This window comes from Globicephala melas, chromosome 2, assembly GCF_963455315.2.
Source record: "Globicephala melas chromosome 2, mGloMel1.2, whole genome shotgun sequence".
In the NCBI taxonomy this organism is placed as follows: Eukaryota; Metazoa; Chordata; class Mammalia; order Artiodactyla; family Delphinidae; genus Globicephala; species Globicephala melas.
The window spans coordinates 43459075-43482642 of record NC_083315.2 but is presented as its reverse complement, the minus strand read 5'-3'; the positions used below and the strand labels follow the sequence as shown (position 1 = coordinate 43482642).

Genomic DNA, 23568 nt, shown 5'->3' with positions numbered 1-23568 from the left:
AATGGTATCAGATTTATGAAGAATTTGGCAGTATCTAACCAAATTACATATGCATTTTTCCCAGGACTCAACAATCCCACTTCCAGAAATTTATCCCAAAGATATGCTGGCAGAGATATGAAACAGCATGTTCATTAAACTATTTATTCACTGTGGCTTTATTTATAGTGGCAGAAGACTGAAAACAACCCAAATATTTATTACTAGGGGACAATAAAGTTTGATTAACATCTATCTACACAGTGGAATACTGTCCAATTGTAAAAGGAAGGAAGTATGAACGCTACACAGTAAGATGGAGTGAACGCCATATGTAAAAATAAGTAGATGCAGAACAGAATATAATGTATGATATCTCCTGTATAATAGAGGAAATACACACACACAGACTTAAAATTTTAAAAAGAAACAATGGAAAGATAAGCCCAAAACTAATCAAAATGATTACCTACAGGGGAGGAAGAGAACAGTACTGGGGGGACAGGAATGAAGGCAAGATTCTCTTATCGTGTTCCTGGTTTTGTTCTGACTTTGGGCCATGCAAATGTTTTACATAATTAAAGAAACAAAGTTTCAGCAAAAGGAGAAAAGTAGTCCCTAGAAACTGAAAGGAAAAGAAAACAAAAGATACTAAACTATATATTAAGTTGGTAGCATAACCACACAGAGAAAAGAACAATTTCAAATAATTTTAAAACATAGTACTTTGTGTACTGTTAATGAGGTGTATTTTAAGGACAAAAAGAAACACAAAGAAATCAAACTCTGCATTAAGAAGTCTTATAGTTAACAGTAAAATCAGGGGGATTCCCTGGCAGTCTAGTGGTTAGGACTTGGCGCTTTCACTGCCATGGCCCAGGTTCAATCCCTGGGCAGGGAACTAAGATCACACAAGCCTCATAGCACAGCCAAAGAAAGAAAGAAGAAAACAAACAAATAAAAACTGTAAAATTGGTACTAATATTTGGAAACGTGTATAATGTATAAGACAAATACATGATTATGTTAACATTTTTAGGAACAAAATTTTCAACTTAAGCAAAGAGATATCAATAATCTTACATTAGAATTGGAAATGTTAACCTGGACTCAGGAATATGCTAAATGCCAATTTATAGAAAATACAGGTATATGGAAACAAGTTAAGTAATGCCAGAAGGAAGCAATGAACCAGATGCAGAATGTGAACATGCAGAGAAAAGAAACATGTGGAAAGGAAGGGACTGTTACAAGGAAATATCTCCAAATATGCTGTGAGATGGACAAAGCAAGGTACAGAACAGTGTGCATGCTACAGCACCAATTGTGTTAAAACAGTATCTATCCATTTTTTGAATATATGTATTTTTATATTTCTAGAAGGAGACAAGAAATAGGGATACCTGTTTTTCATTTTTGAGCCATGTGAATATAATACTTATTCAAAATAGTTACACGGAAAAAAAAACACTGTAAAGTTAAGATTTACTTTTGGATGTATTCTTGGCGCTATAAAAGCACATATTTGGATCACTGTCCAAACCACTCAAGTTATTTAAGTTTTTTTCATGGAAAAAAAAATCTAAAAATGTTTTGACTATGTTCAAGAGATTTAAAAATTCTATTACTTTTAGTAACAGCCTTAAGAAGAAAATTTCAAAGCACAAATACTTCTTTACTTAATGAAATAGCTAATACTGCAAGCCAGATGTGATGACAAGCACTTCACATGTATGGAATTATTCAAGTGACCATCCAAACCCTTTGAGGCACAGACTACTACTCTATTTTGCACATGAGACTGTTAAGGGGCTATCACTTGTCTCAGGTCTTGCAGCTAAGAAATGGCAGGACCAAGATTCCAGGTAAACTGGCTGCCTCCAAGGCCTGAATACTTAACCACAGATGACAGAGCCTCCTGTAACGTCAGTGAAGGGTGACAAAAGAATGGGGGCAATGGCACAGATAAACCACAGTCCAGTGAACTGTGGAATGACCACACCCTCATCTTTTTGTTTGAGGTTCAACTATAAGGGTGTCCTTTAACAACAAGGACCTCAGCTCTCTCCTGACACCTCCTGCTTTTAAAGGACAGGCAAAAGCACTCTTGGTGTATAAGACAAAACACACTACAGGTCGAATCGAATTACAGCAAATTCTAGTGCCAAAGAGAGTCTCATTGCAACAAAAAGGTTTACAATATTCATCTACTATTTTTATTCTAACTAATTCTCTAAATCCTTTAAGTTTATCACAACGAAACAATACATGTATGTATATCCAAGATAATTACTGATGTCTGTGGTCTGTAATGTCCTCACTTACAGCCAAAATGCAATGTGTCCACTCAGCTTTACCCACTCACGTCTTTACATCATTCAAACCAATCTAAACTTACTACAGTAACATTAAAAGAAATCATTCATCTTGTTCATTACTTTGCACCTTCTGCAAATCAACTTCATTTGTGAGTAAATCTTTGGTATCTTAAAACTGACCTCACGGGCTTCCCTGGTGGCGCAGTGGTTGAGAGTCTGCCTGCCGATGCAGGGGACACGGGTTCGTGACCCGGTCCGGGAGGATCCCGCATGCCGCAGAGCGGCTGGGCCTGTGGGCCATGGCTGCTGAGCCTGCACGTCCGGAGCCTGTGCTCCGCAACGGGAGAGGCCACAACAGTGAGAGGCCCACGTACCAAAAAAAAAAAAAAAAAAAACCCCAAAAACTGACCTCACGTAAAGGCAGGTGAGAATACACACCTCAAAAAATTAGGGATGCACGGGATATAAGTGTGTTCATCTTAAAAAAAAAAAAAGATGCTTAGCAGCAGAGATCCCAATCCACAAGTGCCAGGTCTTTGAGAATCACTGAGGGAGACATGCTGACTTACCCTCGCTGGCATTTTCTTTCAGCTGCTCTTCGTATTCTTGCATTGCTGACACACAGCTGTTGTGAATCAATTCCCCTAGGCGCTTCAGATCTGCTACAGACTTATCTACCAACTCAGCATCACGTGCTATGCACTCCAGCCTGAGGAAAGACAAATACGGGGATACCTCAAGGCCCTGTGCCCACGTTTCTAATGTCACGTGAACTACCACTTGGTTTCACATAAGCTTGTTCCTGCAAAGACACTTTCTCTACATGCCTTAATTGATCCTTCCAACAAGAACCCTCGGACAGTGACTGATGACTTACTTTCCATCATAAAGAATTTGACTTGGAATAGTCCACAAAAACAGACTAATTTCAAAAAACAGAGGAGAAAGGGTTCATCTTTCTTTATTAACTAAATGCGCTGTCTGATAACAGTAGCAGGTGAAGTGCCCCAAAGCTATTTGCACTAGTTTGTTTCTTTGTGCTCACTTTCCTTTCTCTAGCCTACTTTCATTCACTGCAATGTTCCTAGAAGCGAAGTACAGTTACATGTACAATATGTTTCGTTGATCTCCAAGTCATCTGGAGCAGGTGAGTAAATTAATGTCTAAAAGCCAGGCTGTCAAAAGGTGCCAGACCTTAAAAATGGAAAGTAGAACCAAAAAAAGAAACCTCTACAATACAGAAGTGAAAAAGAAGCGGATAAGGAACTATTATATTACTAAGCTTACCGTTCAAGAGGGAGACCAAACTTCTTATACGCCTTGATGAACCTAAGAAAATAATCAATAAATCACATTAAAAAAAAAGACTTCAGCTATATTAATGCAAACACATCCTGTGATGAAATATGAGCCATAAAAACTGTCAAAAAGACTGGGCCCAATCCTTGCAACTGCCACTAAATGAACTAAAGGTGGCCTTTGAAAATGGCCAGCTTAAAATAGTGAGTGCTAAAAATCTATTCAAACCAAAGATTAACTTTATTCTCAGTGACTGGTCATGAAACTGCTTAGCAACATAATTGAGAATGGTGACTTAACTCTAGTACTATCATTTTTAGAAGGTACAAGTTTATGGAGTTCAATACATAATAAATGATTTAAAAACCACAACCTCTTATAATAAAATCCAGTAAAGTGGTCTATTCAGTCCACTATTGTTACTTTCAATTCCACACTGCAATATTTTCCGTTACTTTCTGGTCAATAATACAAATATAAGGTTTTTAGGACTGCCTCAAATACTTTTTGTAATGAGGCAAAGTAAAATAAACATATGATTTTAAACATTTTAGGCAAAACTCTTTTGGAAACTCTGACTCCTTCTGCCAAACATTGTCTCCAGCCAAAAATCTAATCTATCCTTCCACAAGTCTCTAGCCTAAACCATGCTATATGCCAATCCATGTTTAATCCACTCCCCTCCCTACAGCCAACCACTAGACTTTCACTAAAAAAGCAAGATGCCATGATATATCAAGGGCATCACTGTAACATGCCAAACTACCTGGTTAGATAAAAATGAAGGGAGAGATACCATGGAGAAAAAAAATGAAAAGAGAGGGCACAGCAATTAAAGAAAATGGGGATGAATATAACAATAGCTAAGAAACAATATTAAAGGAATAGCATGGATTAGGAAAGTACTATATATATGTGAAAGCAAACCTGAGAATTATTCCTCCACTCTACGTTTCTTCTTCTTGATATATACTGAAATATTTTACATCTGAAATAATATGCCATTTGTGATTACTTCAAAATAATATTGAGACAGAGAAGCATTCCAGGAATGGTGGAGTAAGGACCTTTGAAAATCCGCTCCTCCGTAAAAGCAACAAGAACACTGGCAAAACTGTCAAAATCAACTTTGTTAGAATGCTGGAAATTAACCAAAGGCTTGCAGCCATCTTATGAGCATTTATTCAAGAAAATGGCTGAATCTCAGTTTGAACAGTGAGCTCTCTGGCATTCTGACTTGCTCTGTTTCCCATGCCCTCTCCCCAGCTCCATAACTGCCTTGAAAACTATACCTTCCCAACTACTGCAGCTGTGCAAAGAAGCAACACAGCAGCCACTAGAGGGAGCAGAACAGGCCTAGAGCTCCCCAAAAGCTCTTTCCCCAGAGAACAGTGCTATTTTGACCTGACAGCACCCTGAGAAGCTCCATTCTCAGACTTGTCTTCATTTGACCTGACTCTGTATGAAGAACACTGTCTGTAGTTCATCGGTCAAAAAAAAATTAGAGGCAAAGGTTTAACACCACAGCTGCCTGAGGCAGCATTATAAGTTGGCAATATGAACAGGCTGACCAAAAACTGCAATGGAAAAACCTGGGGGAAAAGATGTGCACAGGGGTCTTTGAAAAGCTCAGGCATATTCCTGGGTATCTAGAAGGCTGCATATATGCAGGGCTATGTGCAGGCACAGAGAAGACCTGAGGAGCTGTGAATCTCTCACCTCTGGCTGGCACTGAGGCTCTGCACAAACAGGAACTGAAGGCTAAGGCAGAGCTGTAAACTGCCTATCAGAACATTGAAGACATCCCCAAAATACACAAGTAGCCCTTCAGCAAAGGCTGGTAGATTTACTGGTTGGTAGACTTAAGGTGTTTAAGGAAGTCTCTGTCCAATCATTAGCTGACCACTAAGCTAAATGAGCAGAGACTTCAAAAGACAGAGAAGACAGACTTCGCAGAACTAGCCCAGAAAAGTTACTAAACAAACAGCAACCAAAAAAACTCTTGCTGGCAGGGGGAATCTGATTTCCAGACTTGCCACATTGTATTACTTAAAATGTCTAGTTTTCAACAAATATTACAGAAAACAAGAAAGTATGGTCCCTATACAGGGAAGAAGATGGTTTTCAATGGAAATAGACCCTGAGGAAGTCCAGAAGTTGAACTTATTAGACAAAGGTTTTAATCAACTATTATAAAAATATACAAGAACTAAAGGAATCCATGTCTGACGAATTAAAGGAAAATTTGAGAATAATATATCACCAAATGGAGAATATCAACAGAGACAGAAATTATATAAAGGAGTCAAATATAAATTCTGGAGCTGAAAAGTACAATAACTAAGATGAAAAAAATCACTAGAGAGGCTCAGGATTAGATATGAATTAGCAGAAGAAAAAAAATCAGTTAAAAGATAGGTCAACTGAGGGATTTACTTCTCTGGTGGCACAGTGGTTAAGAATCTGCCTGCCAATAGAGGGGACACAGGTTTGATCCCTGGTCTGGGAAGATCCCACATGCTGAGGAACAACTAAGCTCGTACGCCGCAACTACTGAAGCCCATGTGCTCTAGGGTCCGTGTGCCACAACCACTGAGCCCACACGCTGCAACTACTGAAGCCCGCGCACCTAGAGCCCGTGCCCTGCAACAAGCCACCGCAATGAGAAGCCCACGCACTGCAATGAAGAGTAGCCCTCCTTCCCTGGTGGTGCAGTGGTTGAGAACCTGCCTGCCAATGCAGGGGACATGGGTTTGAGCCCTGGTCTGGGAAGATCCCACATGCCACGGAGCAACTGGGCCCGTGAGCCACAACTACTGAGCCTGCGCATTTGGAGCCTGTGCTCCAAAACAAGAGAGGCTGCGACAGTGAGAGGCCTGTGCACCGCGATGAAGAGTGGCCCCTGCTCGCCGCAACTAAAGAAAGCCCTCGCACAGAAACGAAGACCCAACACAGCCAAAGATAAATTAATTAATTAAAAAAAAAAAGAGTAGCCCTTGCTTGCTGCAACGAAGACAAAACACAGCCAAAAATAAATTAAAAAAAACAACAACAACAAGAGATGCATTTAAAAAAAAAAAAAAGATAGGTCAACTGAGATTATCCAATGTGAAAGACAGAAAAAGAATAAAGACTAGCCTTCAAAAACACAGGAGAAATTAAGACATTCCTAGATAAATAAAAAGACAGAATTTGTTGCTAGCAGACCTGCCCTGAAAGAAATACTAAAGAGAGTACTCTGGGCAGAAATGAAAAGACATGAAACAATAACTCAAATCCACATGAATAAATAAGAGCCTCAGGAGGATACCTGAGTAAGTAGATAAAAAGACAGTGTATATGTATTTTTGTCAGTAACTCTTTTCTTCTCCTAAATGATTTTAACTATCAACTGCATAAGGCGATAATTATATAACTGTGTTGGTGGGCTTATAAAGTTTAAAGATATAATCTGTGTGACAATAAAAGCACAAAAGAGGGGGAAGAAACGTACCTAAACTGGAGTAAAGTTTTAGAATACCACTGAAATTAAGGTGGTATTAGTCCAAACTAAACTGTTCTAAGTTAAAACATTAAATTATAATCTCCAGGGGGCTTCCCTGGTGGCGCAGTGGTTGAGAATCTCCCTGCTAATGCAGGGGACACGGGTTCGAGCCCTGGTCTGGGAAGATCCCACATGCCGCGGAGCAACTAGGCCCGTGAGCCACAACTACTGAGCCTGTGCGTCTGGAGCCTGTGCTCCTCAACAAGAGAGGCCACGACAGTGAGAGGCCCGCGCACTGCGATGAAGAGTGGCCCCCGCTCGCCGCAACTGGAGAAAGCCCTCGCACAGAAACCAAGACCCAACATAGCAAAAAATAAATAAATAAATAAATTTATTTTTTTAAAAAATTATGATCTCCAGGGAAACCACTAAGAAAATAACTTTTAAAATATAAAAGAAACAAGAGAATTAAAATAGTATACTAAAAAATATGTAATATAAAAGAAGGCAGTAATGGGGGAATAAAGGAACAAAGAAGACCCAAGACATAAAAAATGAACAGCAAAATGTAGACATAAATTCTATCTTATAAGTAACTGCTTTAAATGTAAATGGTTTAAAGACTTCAATCAAAAGGAAGAGAGCAATAGAATGGATTTTTGAAAAACATCTAACTATATACTACATACAAGAGTTGCAAGCTAGATTCAAAGACACAAATAGATTGAAATAAAAAAGGAAACAGATACTGCACATACAATACCAAAAGAGAGTTGGAGTGTCTACACTAATATCTAACCAAGTTATAAACTTTAAGACATAAATTGTTACTAGAGACAAAGAAGGACATTTTATAATGAGAAAACGGTCAGTTCATCAAGACAACAGATTATAAAGCATACACACCTAACAGCAGAGGCCCAAAACATATGAAGCAGAAACTGACAGAACAGAAGGGAGAAGTAAACAATACAGCAATAATAGAGCCTTCAATACCCCATTTCCAATAATGGATAGATCAGGCAGAAGATCAATAAGGAAATGGAAGATCTGAACAATAGTAAACCAAATAGACTTAAAAAACATCTATAGGACACTCCACTCAACTGCAGCAGAATATACATTCTTCTCAAAATAACACTGAGGGTAGGGGAAAATAGAAATATGGCACACACACAAGACTGACTACAAACTCATAATGGTTAAAATAATACCCGGGGAGGGGGTGCGCTAATATTCTATCAATGTTTGTATACATTTACATTTTTCCATAATAAATTAAACAATGAAAGAATAAAAGAACAGGTATAACATTCAGTGGGAAACAAAGACCTTGTGATTTCAAATACTGACCTAAAAGGACTATTTGATAATAGTTAAAATTTGGGTTAGACCATAAAGTTAATCATTTTCATATTTTCTACTTTCTTCAGCTTTTTAAAAAAATAACATGGCAGCTAGGGGAAAAGTGGTTTGGAAGCAATAATTTTAGATTTTTCTGGAGGGAAAAGGGGTGTGAATCAGACACCAACAAATGTGTAGTAAGTACTGACATAGAAAGATGCCTAAAATTGGTTATAAGTGACAAGAAGCTGCAGAACAGTATGTTGTAAATACCAATAAACCAAACTGATACCAGCACTAACACCGATGGAAAGTAAACTGGGGTTATCTGTACTACTTCAATTTTTTATATTTATACCATTTCTTTTATACACATTGATACATATGTATGTATGTATTTATTCATATTCTTCAATAAAAACAAAAAAGAAAGTTTCAGCCCAAGTTTACCTCCAACAGCCTCTTTCCTCTTGGCTGGACTTGCTTTGTGAAATGTTCAGAACCCAGAACAAGAAGTAAACAAACAGAAAGAGCTCAACTGAGGAAAACCTTGGAGAAGGGAGAATCATCCTGCGGCCTTGGAGCATGACTCAGTCCCCCTTGCCTTCCTCTGACCTCCCTGTCATCAATGTCAGGGATCCATCAACCTGAGGCTTACAGCATGTCCTTCCAAATGTGAGGGGGAAGGAGAGCAGAGCCCCCACTAACCTCCGGATCTCGGCATCAGTGAATCCCTCCACGAGGTCCTTCCGCACACTTCGGGGGCGCCCTCTGCGCTTGGGCTTCTTGTCGTCATCAGAGTCATCTGTCTCACTCTCAGAGGCAGAGGATCTCTGGGCCTGCCTCTTAGACTCAGTATCAGAGTCACTGTCATTTGTCTGAGCCTGAAAAGGCAAAGTCACATTGTAGCAAGTGCCAGGTCCAAAAGATCCAAGGACTAAGACCAGCCCATCTTAACTCCTTAATACTCAGAACTTCCCATCGTATCATGCAAGTCAATTTCCCTTTAAGAAAGAAGGAGGCAGATGGCATGTGATGAAAGAAGACCTGCTTGGGACAGTCATTCTGCCAGAGACATACTGTAATGTCATTAAGTAAACTGGAATAAAAATATTTGGATTGTGGCTTCATGCTTACTTCCTTGGGCAAATTACTTTACTTCTTCATGCCTTTGTTTTCCATTTGTAAAATGGGGACAATAGCACCTATAATACAGGGTTATCATACGAATTAAATGAGTCAGTAAGTGGAAAAGCATTAACTTATGCCTGACATACAGGGAATACTCAATGATAGCTACTATTAGCTAATACTGATTTACTAGGATCTCAGACAAACCTGAGTCTGTTATCTCCAACAACTGGGTAATAAAACAGTCTATCTACTTAAATGTTGTTGCAAAAATCAAATTAGATAGTGCCTATGATAGAGCTTTGTAAACTGAAGCACCTTTATATAATCTCTTACTAAGTATTTATGCCAAGTGCTATAAACAAACACTTAAAGGTGAAAAGAGGTTTGACTCTGAAAGGCAAAGGCCTTGCCAATTAGAACCAAACTCTTAGACTTACTGGTTCTAATCTCAAGGGCAAAATGTAAACTTCTGTCAAACTCAAACCCTGTCCAGCCATCTCACAAAGAGCCAATCTGCAAAGATCAAATGGCTCATAGGTATGCACGTGAGCCTTGTGCATTTTTCCATTTCCCTCTGCTAGGTTTCCTATAACTCTACCCTGGAACCCTCCACACATCCGGACAACAACATAAGGTGAACAAAATAAGAAGTATCAATACTTCCATATCTTTCATGTTACTTGTTCACCTTTTTAGTGGAACTCCGAATTCGAGGCAACATATAAATTTCTTCCAGCTCTTTCTGCCGCTCTTCCTCCTCTACTTTCTTCCTTTGCTCCTCTGGAATGATCTCATCCCACTCCTTGTGAGGACGCTCTTCTAGTTCTTCTTCATCCTCCATTGTTGCGAAGTTGGCAACCTTAAAACAAATGGACAACCCATTGTCTGACATTTCCCTATTTCCCAAACACCATCTACTAACACACCAACTCAAGCACTGTTTTTAATTTAACATGCTATGAATGATAATAGGACTCCTGTAATATTACATAATCAAATAATCAATTTTCTACTCATCTCTCCCTTATCGCCCCCCTCAACAAAATCTACTTGCCAAATCCTAAAGTTCATCAGAAATTTTACAGAAAAACAGGGAAAGATATAAAGCTACAAACTGCCTTGTAAGTTTTATTGAAAGATTTGCTGTTAAATCATACATACTTTCTAATGTACTAATTAGAAATTTTAGATTTATTTAGATTATAACATTTGAAAACCTAATACTAATCCATTACAAACTTACAGTCCTATACATTATAAATCGCTACTGAATAGAGCTCATTTGAAACAACCCATAACTCAAAGCAGTAGCTATTGGTTACCTTATTCATTTTTATCAGAAGTATAGAAGCTAAATGTCTGTAAGAATTTCATATGCTCAAAACTGCATATTAGTCTTAGGAATAAAAACAAGAACACAAAATGCAAAAAACTGAAAAAATGAAACAAACCTGGAAGAATATTCCATTTATTTCATATCAAATATTTAATATATTTAGACCAGGACACCATCATGAAGATTACATCTGTTTAAGAAGGAAGCAGTAGCCATAGAAGTGAAATCCAGCTGAAACGCTAACAATTCACCTCCATCCTCTGCATCCACAGACACATTAACTCTGATCCTAGAGCTCTGTGATCCACTCAACTCCTTCCTTTTTCTTCCACTAAGACAACTTCTACCTGTGGCCAACCTTGGACTTCATCACAAAATAATGCTTCCTTTCAAACACTTCTTCCTCAGCCCTTACGGGTCTACCACACATAACCATCAATGTAACCTCCAGGTCTTCCCTGCTTCTCTAACATGCATGGAACCAAACCATGATGAATCCATTCAACCACGTTCTCACTGGAATCTGGGAAACTTTTGCCACTTTGATGACTCTTCGATGCCTCCCAAGCCAATTCTCCCACCTTGGGATGGCCAACTGATTCAACTTCTCTGACCTCAAGTATTTCTGGAGCAAGTCATATGATCCTGCTGACTGGCTCTAATGTGAAGCCCCATCTTCTAAATTCAGCTCTACACCCTAAACCAAGTTCCTCCTGGCAACTCCTGGCCCCTGGATGGGACTATCCCAAATCTTTTCCACTTCTCAGCTAACACCTCACTTAATTTACTGGTAATTAAGGTCACCAGTTGGAACTCCTACATCTTCTCTCCCCTCTATTTCCTGAAGTGTATACTTTCCTTTTTCTTTCAAAGGCCAGTTCCTCCATCTGTGCTTTTGATTATATCTGTTCCAGTCTCCTCCTGGGCAATGTGCAACCAAATATTCCTTCTTTCCTTAGCACCTTCAGTATTTACCTATTCTCAATTTCTTTCCTCAACCTAGAAACGTGGTAACACCTTTAAAAAACTTTGCCTTGCTTGATCCTTCTATCCTCATAAATTACTTTCACTGTTCTCTTCACTAAGCTTTTTAATAATGTCTATACTCAATGCTGTCATCTCCTACTCATCAGGTGCGCAGCTTCTGCATTTAGTCCTGATCTCACTTAATTTTCTATCAAATACCACTAACTACCCCACAACTGTCCTTAAAAAAAAAAATCCCACCAAGTCAAGAGCTTCCCAACTGTCACCTTCGATTTTCATACCTTTGACCTCTCTTTCTTATGATTCTATTAATGTCTCTCCCACAACCTCTCCACCCCTCCCAGAGCTCCACACTACCAAGTTCTCCACCTATCCCACTGACAGCTTATTCTCAGCCCTTGTCACAGCGACTTCTTTTCCTCTACCCACTGAATCTGGGCAGGATGGACCGCTTCAGTGGTGACCCCTATGGGGAGGACTATATGGTCTATACCCACATCATACTTGGAACTCTAGATAATGATTTTGAGGGGTATGAGTCAACTTCGGTAAATAGAAAAGCAGAGTCCCTTGCACCCAGAAAGTACTGACAGGCATTACTTATTTTTGGTTCATGAATCAATGCCAAAGACGTTCTCAGACAATGATTTTCATACCTTAAATTGTGACAGAAGCTCATCTGTTGCACTTGTTGAGACTTCATTCTCTCTGGTTTCAGCCAAGCGCAAAATTTCATCTATATCCATTTCCTAAAAGAACAGGAGCAACACAAACATGGTAAAAAGGCAAGCAGTGGTAAGCATTTACTGAAAATGACTGGTGCAAATAAACCGACTCTCTTCTCTGATATTCCATTTTCTTTCACACTCTCAGTTTCATGTTCTTTACATCTAATGTTTCAAACTACTATTTATACAAATGATAAGATGAAACTTCAGAAATTATGAGAAATAAAATTGGAATAAAAAAGACCAAAGCAAAATCCTCAAATGCTTTTCTCATTCTTTCCTAGTCAATTTACTAAGAGCTTTTAGCCCTGTAAGAAAAAAAGAGAAACTATGTTCTGCAAGTAACTACTATTTCCTTATAAAAGCCTCAGACTCAGAATCGCTTCCAGAAAATTTCAGACTCTCACAGATGATACTTATCAAGAAATTTTTTTCCCTTATTGTTGACTACCTGAGGCTCTGATTCCTCCCCTTCGAGTTCTTTGAAGAGATCCTCCGCTCCAAATTTCAAAATCGCTGTCAGCTCTTCTTTATTAAAAGGATTTGAACTGCAGAAATAAAATGTAGTTGTAATCTTTTAGGAATGTCAGATAACCTCTATGGAGTTCTAAATATCTATTCTTCATAAAGAGGTCAAATTACTGGTGAAGATATAAATTCTGCCACAAGAAAAATGATCTCACAAATATTTCATGTTTTTTAATCCACAGGATGAGTCTGCAGTGGTAAACCTAACCTAACAAAAGATTAAGAAATCAATTATTTTCCTGTTGATTCATCTGTTACATGGTTAAGCAAGAAAGATAATTAGCAACATGAGAGAAGGGAGTTCTCTCTTTGTCCTTTGACTCAGAAAGCTATCATTCACCATGAATTTTCAAACTCCTCATCTCTGGTCCAAACTAAAAGAACAAGCTTTTTCTGCCTAGTTTCCTCTTTAATGGAAAATTATCATCATCTAATTAGGAAGGGCTCATTTGATCTCACCTGTAACATAAGTTGCAGGACTGCCTCAGAAGATACTCAACAATTTGGTCAAAATGTAAACTCTCTAAGAGAAATAGTTGTGTTTCCAAATAAAGCCAACTAAAACTTAACTACTTTCCTTTTATAGCCTTCTGTTTTCAATAGGAAAGATAATCTCCACACAAACTTTTTTACCAAGAAATAGATACCAATTCAATCTGGTGCATTCTCACTGCTGAAAAGTCCAAGGCAACACTGTGCCAGGATGAAAGCCCAATGGGGAGCACACAGCTGCCACTGCTGCTGCTGTGTCATATGTCACAGGCAGAGCCAAAAGCAAAAGGCAAGAGAGGAGGGCAGGAAAGAAAGAGAAAGGGCACATAAGAAAAGAGCTGATACGGAAAAAAAAAAAAAGAACCCGAAGAAAGAGGAGAAACAGGGGGAGCAAAATAAAATGAAAATGCCATCTTCTTGCAGTTTTGGCTTGGCCTTTTCCAGGTAATTAATGGATTAATGTCTGTTGTAAAGCATCCTATTAGAAAAATGAATTATACCAAATGTTGACATAAAATTGACTCTGCTACCTCTCCCATCTTTCTGGAACTTACTTGGACCTTCCAGAGTTGTTTTCCAGAACTGTCCGGCCAGTGGTATCCATGCGCTGAATCACCAGATGGTCCAATACCATCTTCTTTTTGGCCCGTTCTATGATCTCTTCCTCCACGGTCCCCTTTGTAACCAAGCGGTAAATATTTACCTGTAGGAAAAGGAAATGTTATGCTTATGCCTGATCACACATACAAAAAAGTTACCTCTGCCTAAAACCAAGGGGGAAAATAAAAAAATATTTGTTCTCTGCTATGGCATATCACTTGTAAGCCATCCATCCAAGCAGACAACTTAAGTATTGTACGTGCAATATTTTTACTATTTGCAGCACGTTACATTCTTAAATAAAATAGCCCCTAAGGAATTATTATAGCCTTGTTCTAACAATAAAAATGCTGCTAAAGAATGATCTGTCTCATTGAAACTGAATCTTTGGCCACATATGAAACTTAAAGAGGTACCCAGTACTAGAGCAGACTTTGAAATTCATCTACGAAGGAAACAAGTGTGTACGTTTCCAACATACCACAGAGCTAATACTGTTCGTGTGTAATAAAAGTAGACCATCTTGAACAATGTTAGAATATTTTAACAACTTTTCCGTAATAAAATAGATGGAAAATTTCAATTCTAAGTCTATTCATCAAATATCTTTGAGTAAGCCAGAAAGTTACTGGTGATATACTTTTCAAACAGCAAAAGAGAATAGTTTCATATCTATAAGCTCATCTCAGCCCCAAAGACAGCTTCTCTGTACTAATTAACAAACAGACATCTACCCTTGGGGAAATGAAGACAAAACAGGAAAAAAAAAAAAAAAAAGCATTTTACAAACATCCTGAAAGGGCTGAATAACCTCCCCTGCCCCCTCCCCTCCAAGCCATATCTAGAGGCCCCTCTCCACTGACCTGCTTCTTCTGACCAATTCTGTGGGCTCGGGCTTGTGCCTGCAAGTCGTTCTGGGGGTTCCAGTCAGAATCAAAGATGACAACTGTGTCCGCTGAAGCCAAATTGATTCCCAGGCCACCAGCCCGTGTCGAGAGCAGGAAACAGAAGTCCTGTACACAATGCAATATACTACTTTATGCAGTGGCCTTCTCAGAAACAGTTTCACAGTCCAATAAGCCCTTATACCTGGAAACCCCTGCAGGTGTGAAGAAAAGTGAGATATGATGGACAAACTTTATGGAGGCTACAAGAATGTCAGGGACTTGATGGCAGAGTGAATTTTCATTTGATTAAGAGGTAAGAGTCAGTGCAATGAACTAAGGAGTAAAGTAGAATCTGATAAGGCAACAGGAGCAAAAGAATTGGTGTTCTCTCCTGGCTAAAACTAGTATACAAGCAGTTAACAGAAACCAGACAAACTTAATTATCATGAGGATCGTTTCAGCAAGTTGCTTAGATACTTATTTCCTGGGTAAAGGTGGATTATGCCATGTAAGGCAGTCAGTATGAGCAAGGAGACTTTATTGGGTAAATGTCCATTCATTTGTTAGGCTGGTGAGGAATACAGAAACACTGTACTAAGAGATCACATGACTGAACCACTGGACAGCACAGGATCCTCAATTACAGAACATGCACAAAGAAAACCAGAGCAGGTGTGGCCGAACAGCAGTGTGTGGGAAAGACCCAGGCACTGACATATTCCAGTTGCCATAGCAATGATAACAGAGACTGGGCAGGAACAGTACACCAGCCTGCATCTGAGTGCTCAGAAAAAAAATGGGCAGGAGGCAGAGAATAAACTCTGAGCCAGAGAAAACCAAAGCCAAACATTTCTATTTCCAGGGAATTTGGTCATGTATCAAAGACTGACACCTTTCTGGCATTGGAAATGGCACTCAAAAACTGGTAGTTCTGAGTTACATTTTGATAAATGGGTGTATTTAACACATATACACAGATGCAATGAAAAGGTCTCCACATTCTAAATAACAGTCACATTCACCAACATTATGCCGTAGAAATAAAAATGGAGAGAGCTGTCTCACAAGAGCTTTAAACAATTCCAATAAAGAACTGATTAACAGGGGGGTTGAAGCATAGTCTGTGAGCCTTGGTGGAGATACCAAGCAACACCACACTCTGAAGAGAAGCCTGCAGGTAAACACTTGAGAATGAGACACCTAAAACTTAAATGAAATCTGGGGTCTGAATGATCATAAGAAATATTTTCAATGTCACTCTTTATCAAAGACAATATGAATTATATTAAGATATTTGTGCCTATTATCAAATGGTAAAATGGAAATATTCATACATAAACATTATGAATATAAATTGTTTGGAAAGAGTGATTTAGCAAAATGTATCAAAAATCTTTTTTATATGCTCATATCCTAGCTAAACATCTGAGAACAATAAAATGGTCAAATAAATGATGGAACAGGCATGAGAAAATATTAGAAATTAGTTTTTTAAAATATTTAATGACACGGGAAAATGCTCAGAGTAGAATTTTGAATGAAAGGCGAGCACAAAACTATATGCAGCATGATCCCAATTGGGCAAACATAGAAAGAAACAAAGGGTTTCTTCCAGGATGAATGGAAATGCACCCAAATAATGTGAATAGCAAGCTTTCTCTGGAATGGAAGTTTTCTTCTTTGTATAGTATTTCTTCTTTGTACTCTTCACCATCTTCCAAAATTTCTAAATGTGTTTATATTACTTTCCCCCAGTAATAAAGTAATTTTTTAAATTAATTAAAAGAAAACTCAGAGTTGCAGAAAATGGTAAGGAATCTCTATTCTATATCTAGCCATCGGACAGGGGAATCAAGAGAACTATGAAGAAAGCCACTTTAGCTTTTTCTTGAGAAAGGGCGATATGAAACATTCAACTCACACTGTTTTAAACTAATAGTAGGGACCACAAAACCAATCTCAACAAATACTGAAGAAGAGAAACAGGTAACACTGATGGGGTGCTTGTTGTGTACCAGGCCCTGCGCTCAGTGCTGTGTGTGGAGTATGGCACTTAGTCGTCACAGCAGGATTATGAAGTAGGGCATCGTGGTGCTTTTACAGTTGAGAAAATAGGGAGGAGAGAGAGGAAGATGGAATTAGATGGTTATCAGTGTTTTTAGTAATTACATTCCTCTTCTCCTTGACCATTCAGAGCCTTGGTTCTGAAGAGATTAGTGCCCAAAATTCCTCAAGGAGAACTAAAATTTTAGGCTGGAGAAATAGGCAGAATACCATAGTCTAACTAGGCTTATGTGCTATTCAAGGGGCAGGAGTCATACCATTCTGGACTGAAAGACAGACATTAAGAGTGTTCAAAGCTCTTGAGAAAGCAGAAAGTTAAGCCTGGTCTATTTATAGAGAATAGGGGCCCAGACTTCAGAAGCTCTAACGTTCTCTCCAAAACACTTCTAGTTCTACCTCTGGCCCTCACCACGGCTTTCTTAACTCCTCACACCACTATAGCCTTACTTACACTAAACTTCTTTTCGCCTCTTCTCTCACATCCCATGGTATTTAACAGTTTGATATGCACAAATTACAAGGTTACCACGGTTTCTAACTTGTCCTAAGTACTCTTCCACATGTACCTTAAAAACAAAATACTTTATAATGCCAAATTCAAGTTGGATACTTAACAGATTAACCAATGTTGCTATTAGCTCAAGCAAGGGAATTAAGCCACATCCTGCCGGGGTCCAACAAATCTGAGACATAGCAAACATACTTTTTAAGACTCAAGTCAGCAAAAAAAGTATAGATCAGAACCTTCTGATGTAACATACATGTCAAAATTAATCCTACCAGCCAGCCCTCCCCAACCCTCGCCTTGCGGTTCTTCTAGGCCCAGAAATTTGGCATCTGAAAGCCACCAGAGAACCCTCAGTTGATACCGGAACTACTCTGTCATTAATCCAGACCAGGGGAGATAAACAAGCATGCATATGCTTTTCTGGATTGACAAACAACAAAATTAAGAGGCATCTTTAGTGATTTCTCCTTCCCTTATCAGGTAGGAGAGCTGCACTGTGAAATGTTTCTGAAACAGAATACATTAAGCTAGAAAGGCTTTCCCCTTGATTCAGAGCCCAAGCTGCCCAAATAACAAAGCCATGCATGCTATACCTCAGACCCATCTGCATTGAAGTGGTCCAGTGCCTGTTTTCGGATTTCTCCCTTGATGGAACCATCCAGACGCTGTAAAAATAAACCATAAGAAAATCATAAGGTAGGAAGATCAGCTACACTCAAAATAGAACACCAGACTTGTAACCTTCATCACTCCAACACCCACTGAGTAAAAATAACCGGAACACACTGGCAAAGTGCTGTCCAGGGGCTGTGCTTCAGCAGCACACCCAACTTTGCCCCAAGCTCTCCGGTTACAAACTCAAGGTCAGAAGCTTCTGATTCTAAGGGCCATCTAGGTTTATCCAAGGATCAGAATGGCCACCAGGACATAAGGAGAAAGGTGGCAACCCAAGCTGTGCTTAGAGGCTTTGTCTGCTTCTACATCTGTGCGTACCAAAGAGATTAGGAAATAGTACCACTGGTCACCTCATAATTAGCTCCTGCAGGAAAATGGTGCTCCTTAGCTACATGGCTAAAAGTTGCCCTGTTATTAAGTGCTCCATAAACCAAAAAATTCTTTACATAATTTTGTTTGGAAAACATTTTCCCATAATATTGAAAATGTTAAAATTAAGTGAGTCATATATCCCAGCTTTTCTGAAAATTACACTCTAAAATCAGAGCAAAGTGTTCAAACAGCCAAAATGTATCTTCAAGAGAGCCTCTGGCATTTACTAGCACATACAATTCTTACATTAGACTATATGTCAATTCTAGGTCCAAAACAATGTCACCATAGAGAAACCATATAATATGTAAATACTGAAGAATTCCTACTTGTATGCTATATATAAAGCATTTCGGACTCTTTAAAATCATTTTCACATTATTTCCCCTTAATCACCACTTGAGATAAACTACCTCATTTTACCGAAGGCAAAACTGACCAGGCAGATGTCAGCTGACCAGTGATCAGTGACAGGGGAGGGGTGGAGTCTGTGGAAGGACCTACAGCTCAGCGCTCTGTCCACCAAACCCAGAGCCACCTGATCACAGGTAGAATCACACATGGGAACCCCCTTTCTTCTTTCTGACTACCAACTCTACTGAGAGCCTTGACCCAAAGATAAGTCTAAATGGCAGGTTCACAACCAGTATTTGAAATGAGAAAACCCAAATGCCCTCTTTTCAATATTCTAAGAGAAGACATTAGGCATGATAACCTGAGTAGACACCAGACTACTCATTCCCTAGAGAGAAAAGTAACATATTTTTATTTTACTTGATACCCAAATGATGAGCTAGACCTGAAAGCTCCCAGGGGTCAGATGTACTGAGAGATCACTGACTCTCTGTACTGTGCTATTTTTGGTAACAACCACGGTATTTAACTATATTCTAAGACAACTGCTGAAAGACCACACAAAGTATTGTGGATATAACAACGCCTTTCAGGGTATGCTGAAAGAAAACCTGTTACTGAGTTTTAAAGCTTGGCCTTCTTAGAGAGAATCACTGCCTTCAAGTATCTTCAGTATCAGCATAACTGCGTGAGTCCATCCAAAATTAAAGAAAAAGTTTATTTAATGCAAGGCAGGGCTTCCCTGGTGGCACAGTGGTTAAGAATCCACCTGCCAACGCAGGGGACACGGGTTCGAGCCCTGGTCCATAAAGATCCCACATGCTGCAGAGCAACTAAGCCTGTGTGCCACAACTATTGAGCCTGCACTCTAGAGCCCACAGGCCACAACTACTGAGCCCATGTGCCACAACTACTGAAGCCTGTGCACCTAGAGCCTGTGCTCCGCAACAAGAGAAGCCACTGCAATGAGAGACCTACGCACCGCAACGAAGAGTAGCCCCCTCTCGGCGCAACTAGAGAAAGCCTGCGTGCAGCAACAAAGACCCAACACAGCCAAAAATAAAATTAATTTTTTAAAAAAATCAAGGCATTATAAAAATATTAGGCCAAAAGTCAAGGTAAATTGCACACATCTATAAATAAATCAGAGATAAGTTTCCCATTGTCTAACACGTAGAAAAATATTATGCTGAAGAAACTTTTTCCCCCTTATTTTTCTCATCTTACAAGAGATTAATGAATGAAGACAAAAACCCAAAATTATAATTCTGCAAAGTATATTCAGGGACGAGCAAGGTTTCAAGTATACTGTTCTCCTGAGTTCCCCAGCCTCACGGCCAGGGTCAGCTTCCTTTGGGGTGAAATATAAAACACTGTCACCTCTCTTTTTCTTTCTTTCTTAGGATTTGGGCTTCTGTCATCAGGTTCACACTTCCTTCCTCGCTACTTTTACCACAGGCTCAGAGATGTAAGATACCATCTAACAACACTTCTATCCCCATCCCTCACCCACCAAAAAAGAATAATCTCCCATGATCTTGTTCATTACAGGGTAGCCTAAAGGCATGGAAGTAAAAATTAAGACCCGCCTGGAACCTTAATCTCAATTTGTTTGAAACAAGAAAACTCTTGTTTTCTCCTTTAGGATAATTTACCAAGCAAAGCATACAACCTAGAGGGAGGGAGGGAGGAAAGGAGGAAGGGAGAGACCCCAAGTACCAAGCATCCTCACCTGGAAAGGATAGTGCTTAATAGTCAGGTACTCAGCCAGGATATCCAACATTCTCACCATCTGAGAGAAGATAAGGACTCTGTTCCCTCTTTCTCGAAGTCTTGTCAACAGTTTATCTAATAGAATCAGCTTCCCACTGCTCCTGATCAAGGACTGAAGATTGAAAAGACATTCTAATCATCATGTTCAAAAGCATACTTCAATCTGCCCTTCCTCTCTAATAAGAGTTCATATTTTTAAAATCATCTTTAAGCTTTTGGAAGACTTCTGCAATCTAGCTGACAAGCAATTCCTAAAATGCTCTTTACCTAGTATCTGTGACAATATACTTTCCAGATTTTTCCTAGCTATTTGACTTTTCTCACCTGTTTTTAAAGCTTCTTTTGATGCTCCTTGAAATTACCGAGGAGGAAAGGGAGCATTTTGATAAAAAGCATCTATAGAAACTAAAGTGTCTTTAAGAAAGCAATTACAAACAAGGTAAGCACACACCAGAAGAATCTCCTGTCCATTTTCCCTTTCGTTTTCTTCAGGAGGTTTAATGAGATAACAGTGGTTGCAGCACTTTTTCAGTTCCATCACAATATTAAGGAAACCAGATGTGCTGCCTCTTGTTCCTTTGGCAAGAGCCTTGTAATTTCTAGTCAGAATCCATCTGCAAATTAAGATAATAATGATATTATTAGATTCAAAGAAAGAGAGTTGGGGATACCAGCAGATTATAAAAGGAAATAGTGTTACTGAGGGTGGGAGGCGGTGGGTGGGGGCGTTAAAAAGGCAGGGAGGGATGCTTTATTTTATATCTCCTGCCACCTAACCAGGAACCCTCACACATCTCCAGTCAGATTCAGACCATTAATCATTCTATTGGCTATTTCAACCTGGATGAACACAGGAATATTAAAAGAAAATAATAGCAACAAAATATATATATTCATAGAACATATATTACATATATGTATTTTATATAAACAATGACTGTCAATGAAGCAGTCTTTATTGTAGTATAAAAGTGGAAATTAAGCTGTCTCAAATTAGAAAATCAGTTAAATAAATTAGATATACCAAAGATAGAAGCTACAGGGACTTCCCTGGTGGTCCAGCAGTTAAGACTCCACGCTCCCAATGCAGGCGGGCTGGGTTCCACCCCTGGTGAGGGAACTAGATCTTGCATGCCTCAACTAAGAGCCTGCGTGCCACATCTAAAAGATCCCACATGCTGCAACTAAAAGATCCCTCATGCCGCAACTAAGACCCGGCACAGCCAAATAAATACGTAAATAAATGTTTAAAAAAAAAAAAAAGATAGAAGCTACATATCCATTTAAACTGTTGTAAAAGGGTATTTTACATAATACAGTGTTCATAACGAGTATGTTTTATAGCCCAGTTTGAAAATATTAGAACTGCTTTTTTTCTGAGTAGTGAAATTTCTTTACACTTTTAGCAATCACACTTTTAGGAATCCATCTCAAAGAGGAATTCTCAAGGATTCTCACCGTAGCACTATTTATAAAAGTATTTGAAACTATCCAAATGTCCATCACTAGGAGACTAGTTGAATAAACTATGCTACAGATCCACTATTTAGTTGTAAAAAGAAAGGACTGTCTCTATAAACTACTATGGAGTGCTCTCCAGCACAGCCGATTCCCATCACTAAGTGAAAAAAGTAAGGTATAGAAAAATGCATACAGCATGCTACCACTTGCACAAGGAGGCAATAAGAAAAGTTAACATCTGCTTATATTTTAAAAATTAAAAAATAAAGGAAAGATAAACATTAAGATTTTTAAATATAAAAGTAATTCTTACCTAAGGAAAAGAGGGACTAGAATGGGGGAGACAAGGATAGAAGCCAGATATCTCTGAACATACCAGGCATGGCAGTTTTGCCTTTGGAACTCTATAAATATTATAATCATGAACAAAATTAAACAAACCAATCTCTAAAAAAAAAAAAAAAAAACCACTAAAATGAAGTAAATAAACAATTGTATCCAGTCAGTACCTAACCAAAGAGAAGAAAAACCATCTCAAGTGCTTTAAGCCTCTTACCATTTCTAGTGGGATATACCTTTAAAAACAAACAAACAAAAAATACTATTTTAAAAAACCTTAACCTGTTTTTGTTCTTCATCTTGCTAGTGGTAATCCTGGCACCATTATTTTAAGACTGTGTGTGTAGTGTGAATTAGGCTGGTGCACTTGAGAAGTCGAATTTTTGGCATGGGTATAAGTTCATTAAGGTCAAATAAAATTTCTATAGTACTATTTAACTGGACAAAACTCATGATGTATTTTTATCTTTAAAAACAAACAAATTTCCTAACTCTGTCCACTTTAAAGACCAGTGAATAATGTCCACTGCAATTGCAAAGAGCACCCCCAGTGCCGTCTGTGACCTCCAAATATCATTTTCCAATGAAACAGGATGTGAAGCTTTTTGGCTGACTCTAGTTCTGGGGCAGGAAATGAACGAGACGAATCTGAGCATTTTATCATTCCAGAAAGCAAAGAAGCTATCAACTACAACTTGGATTTTGTCAAAAGAACTTGAACAAGTTCCCACTGGCTAAAACTGGGACCATTAGACCATGAGTATAGATAATAACTGCAACAGAATAAAACAGAAATAAATATGTTTATTGATGAATCAATAATCATACAAAAATATTGAAATCGTACCAATAAGTCTCATTGGTCAAACCTTTGAAGGAAGATAGATAATCCATTTTTTCTTTTGA

General features: G+C 38.7%; 1 protein-coding gene across 3 annotated transcripts in view; it reads right to left on the bottom strand.

The window, feature by feature from the left end:
• CHD2 (chromodomain helicase DNA binding protein 2) overlaps positions 1-23568 on the bottom strand; it is a 120927-nt gene that overhangs the window by 32592 nt on the left and 64767 nt on the right. For all 3 annotated transcript variants that reach the window (XM_030873188.2, XM_030873187.3, XM_030873189.3), the window contains 11 exons: positions 21314-21476; positions 20822-20974; positions 18282-18353; positions 15093-15242; positions 14184-14332; positions 13061-13157; positions 12538-12630; positions 10247-10417; positions 9133-9308; positions 3585-3626; positions 2867-3006 (listed from right to left, as the gene is read on the bottom strand). In XM_030873188.2, the coding sequence (XP_030729048.1) occupies positions 2867-3006; positions 3585-3626; positions 9133-9308; positions 10247-10417; positions 12538-12630; positions 13061-13157; positions 14184-14332; positions 15093-15242; positions 18282-18353; positions 20822-20974; positions 21314-21476 (1406 nt within the window). The remainder of the gene's footprint in view (positions 1-2866; positions 3007-3584; positions 3627-9132; positions 9309-10246; positions 10418-12537; positions 12631-13060; positions 13158-14183; positions 14333-15092; positions 15243-18281; positions 18354-20821; positions 20975-21313; positions 21477-23568) is intronic.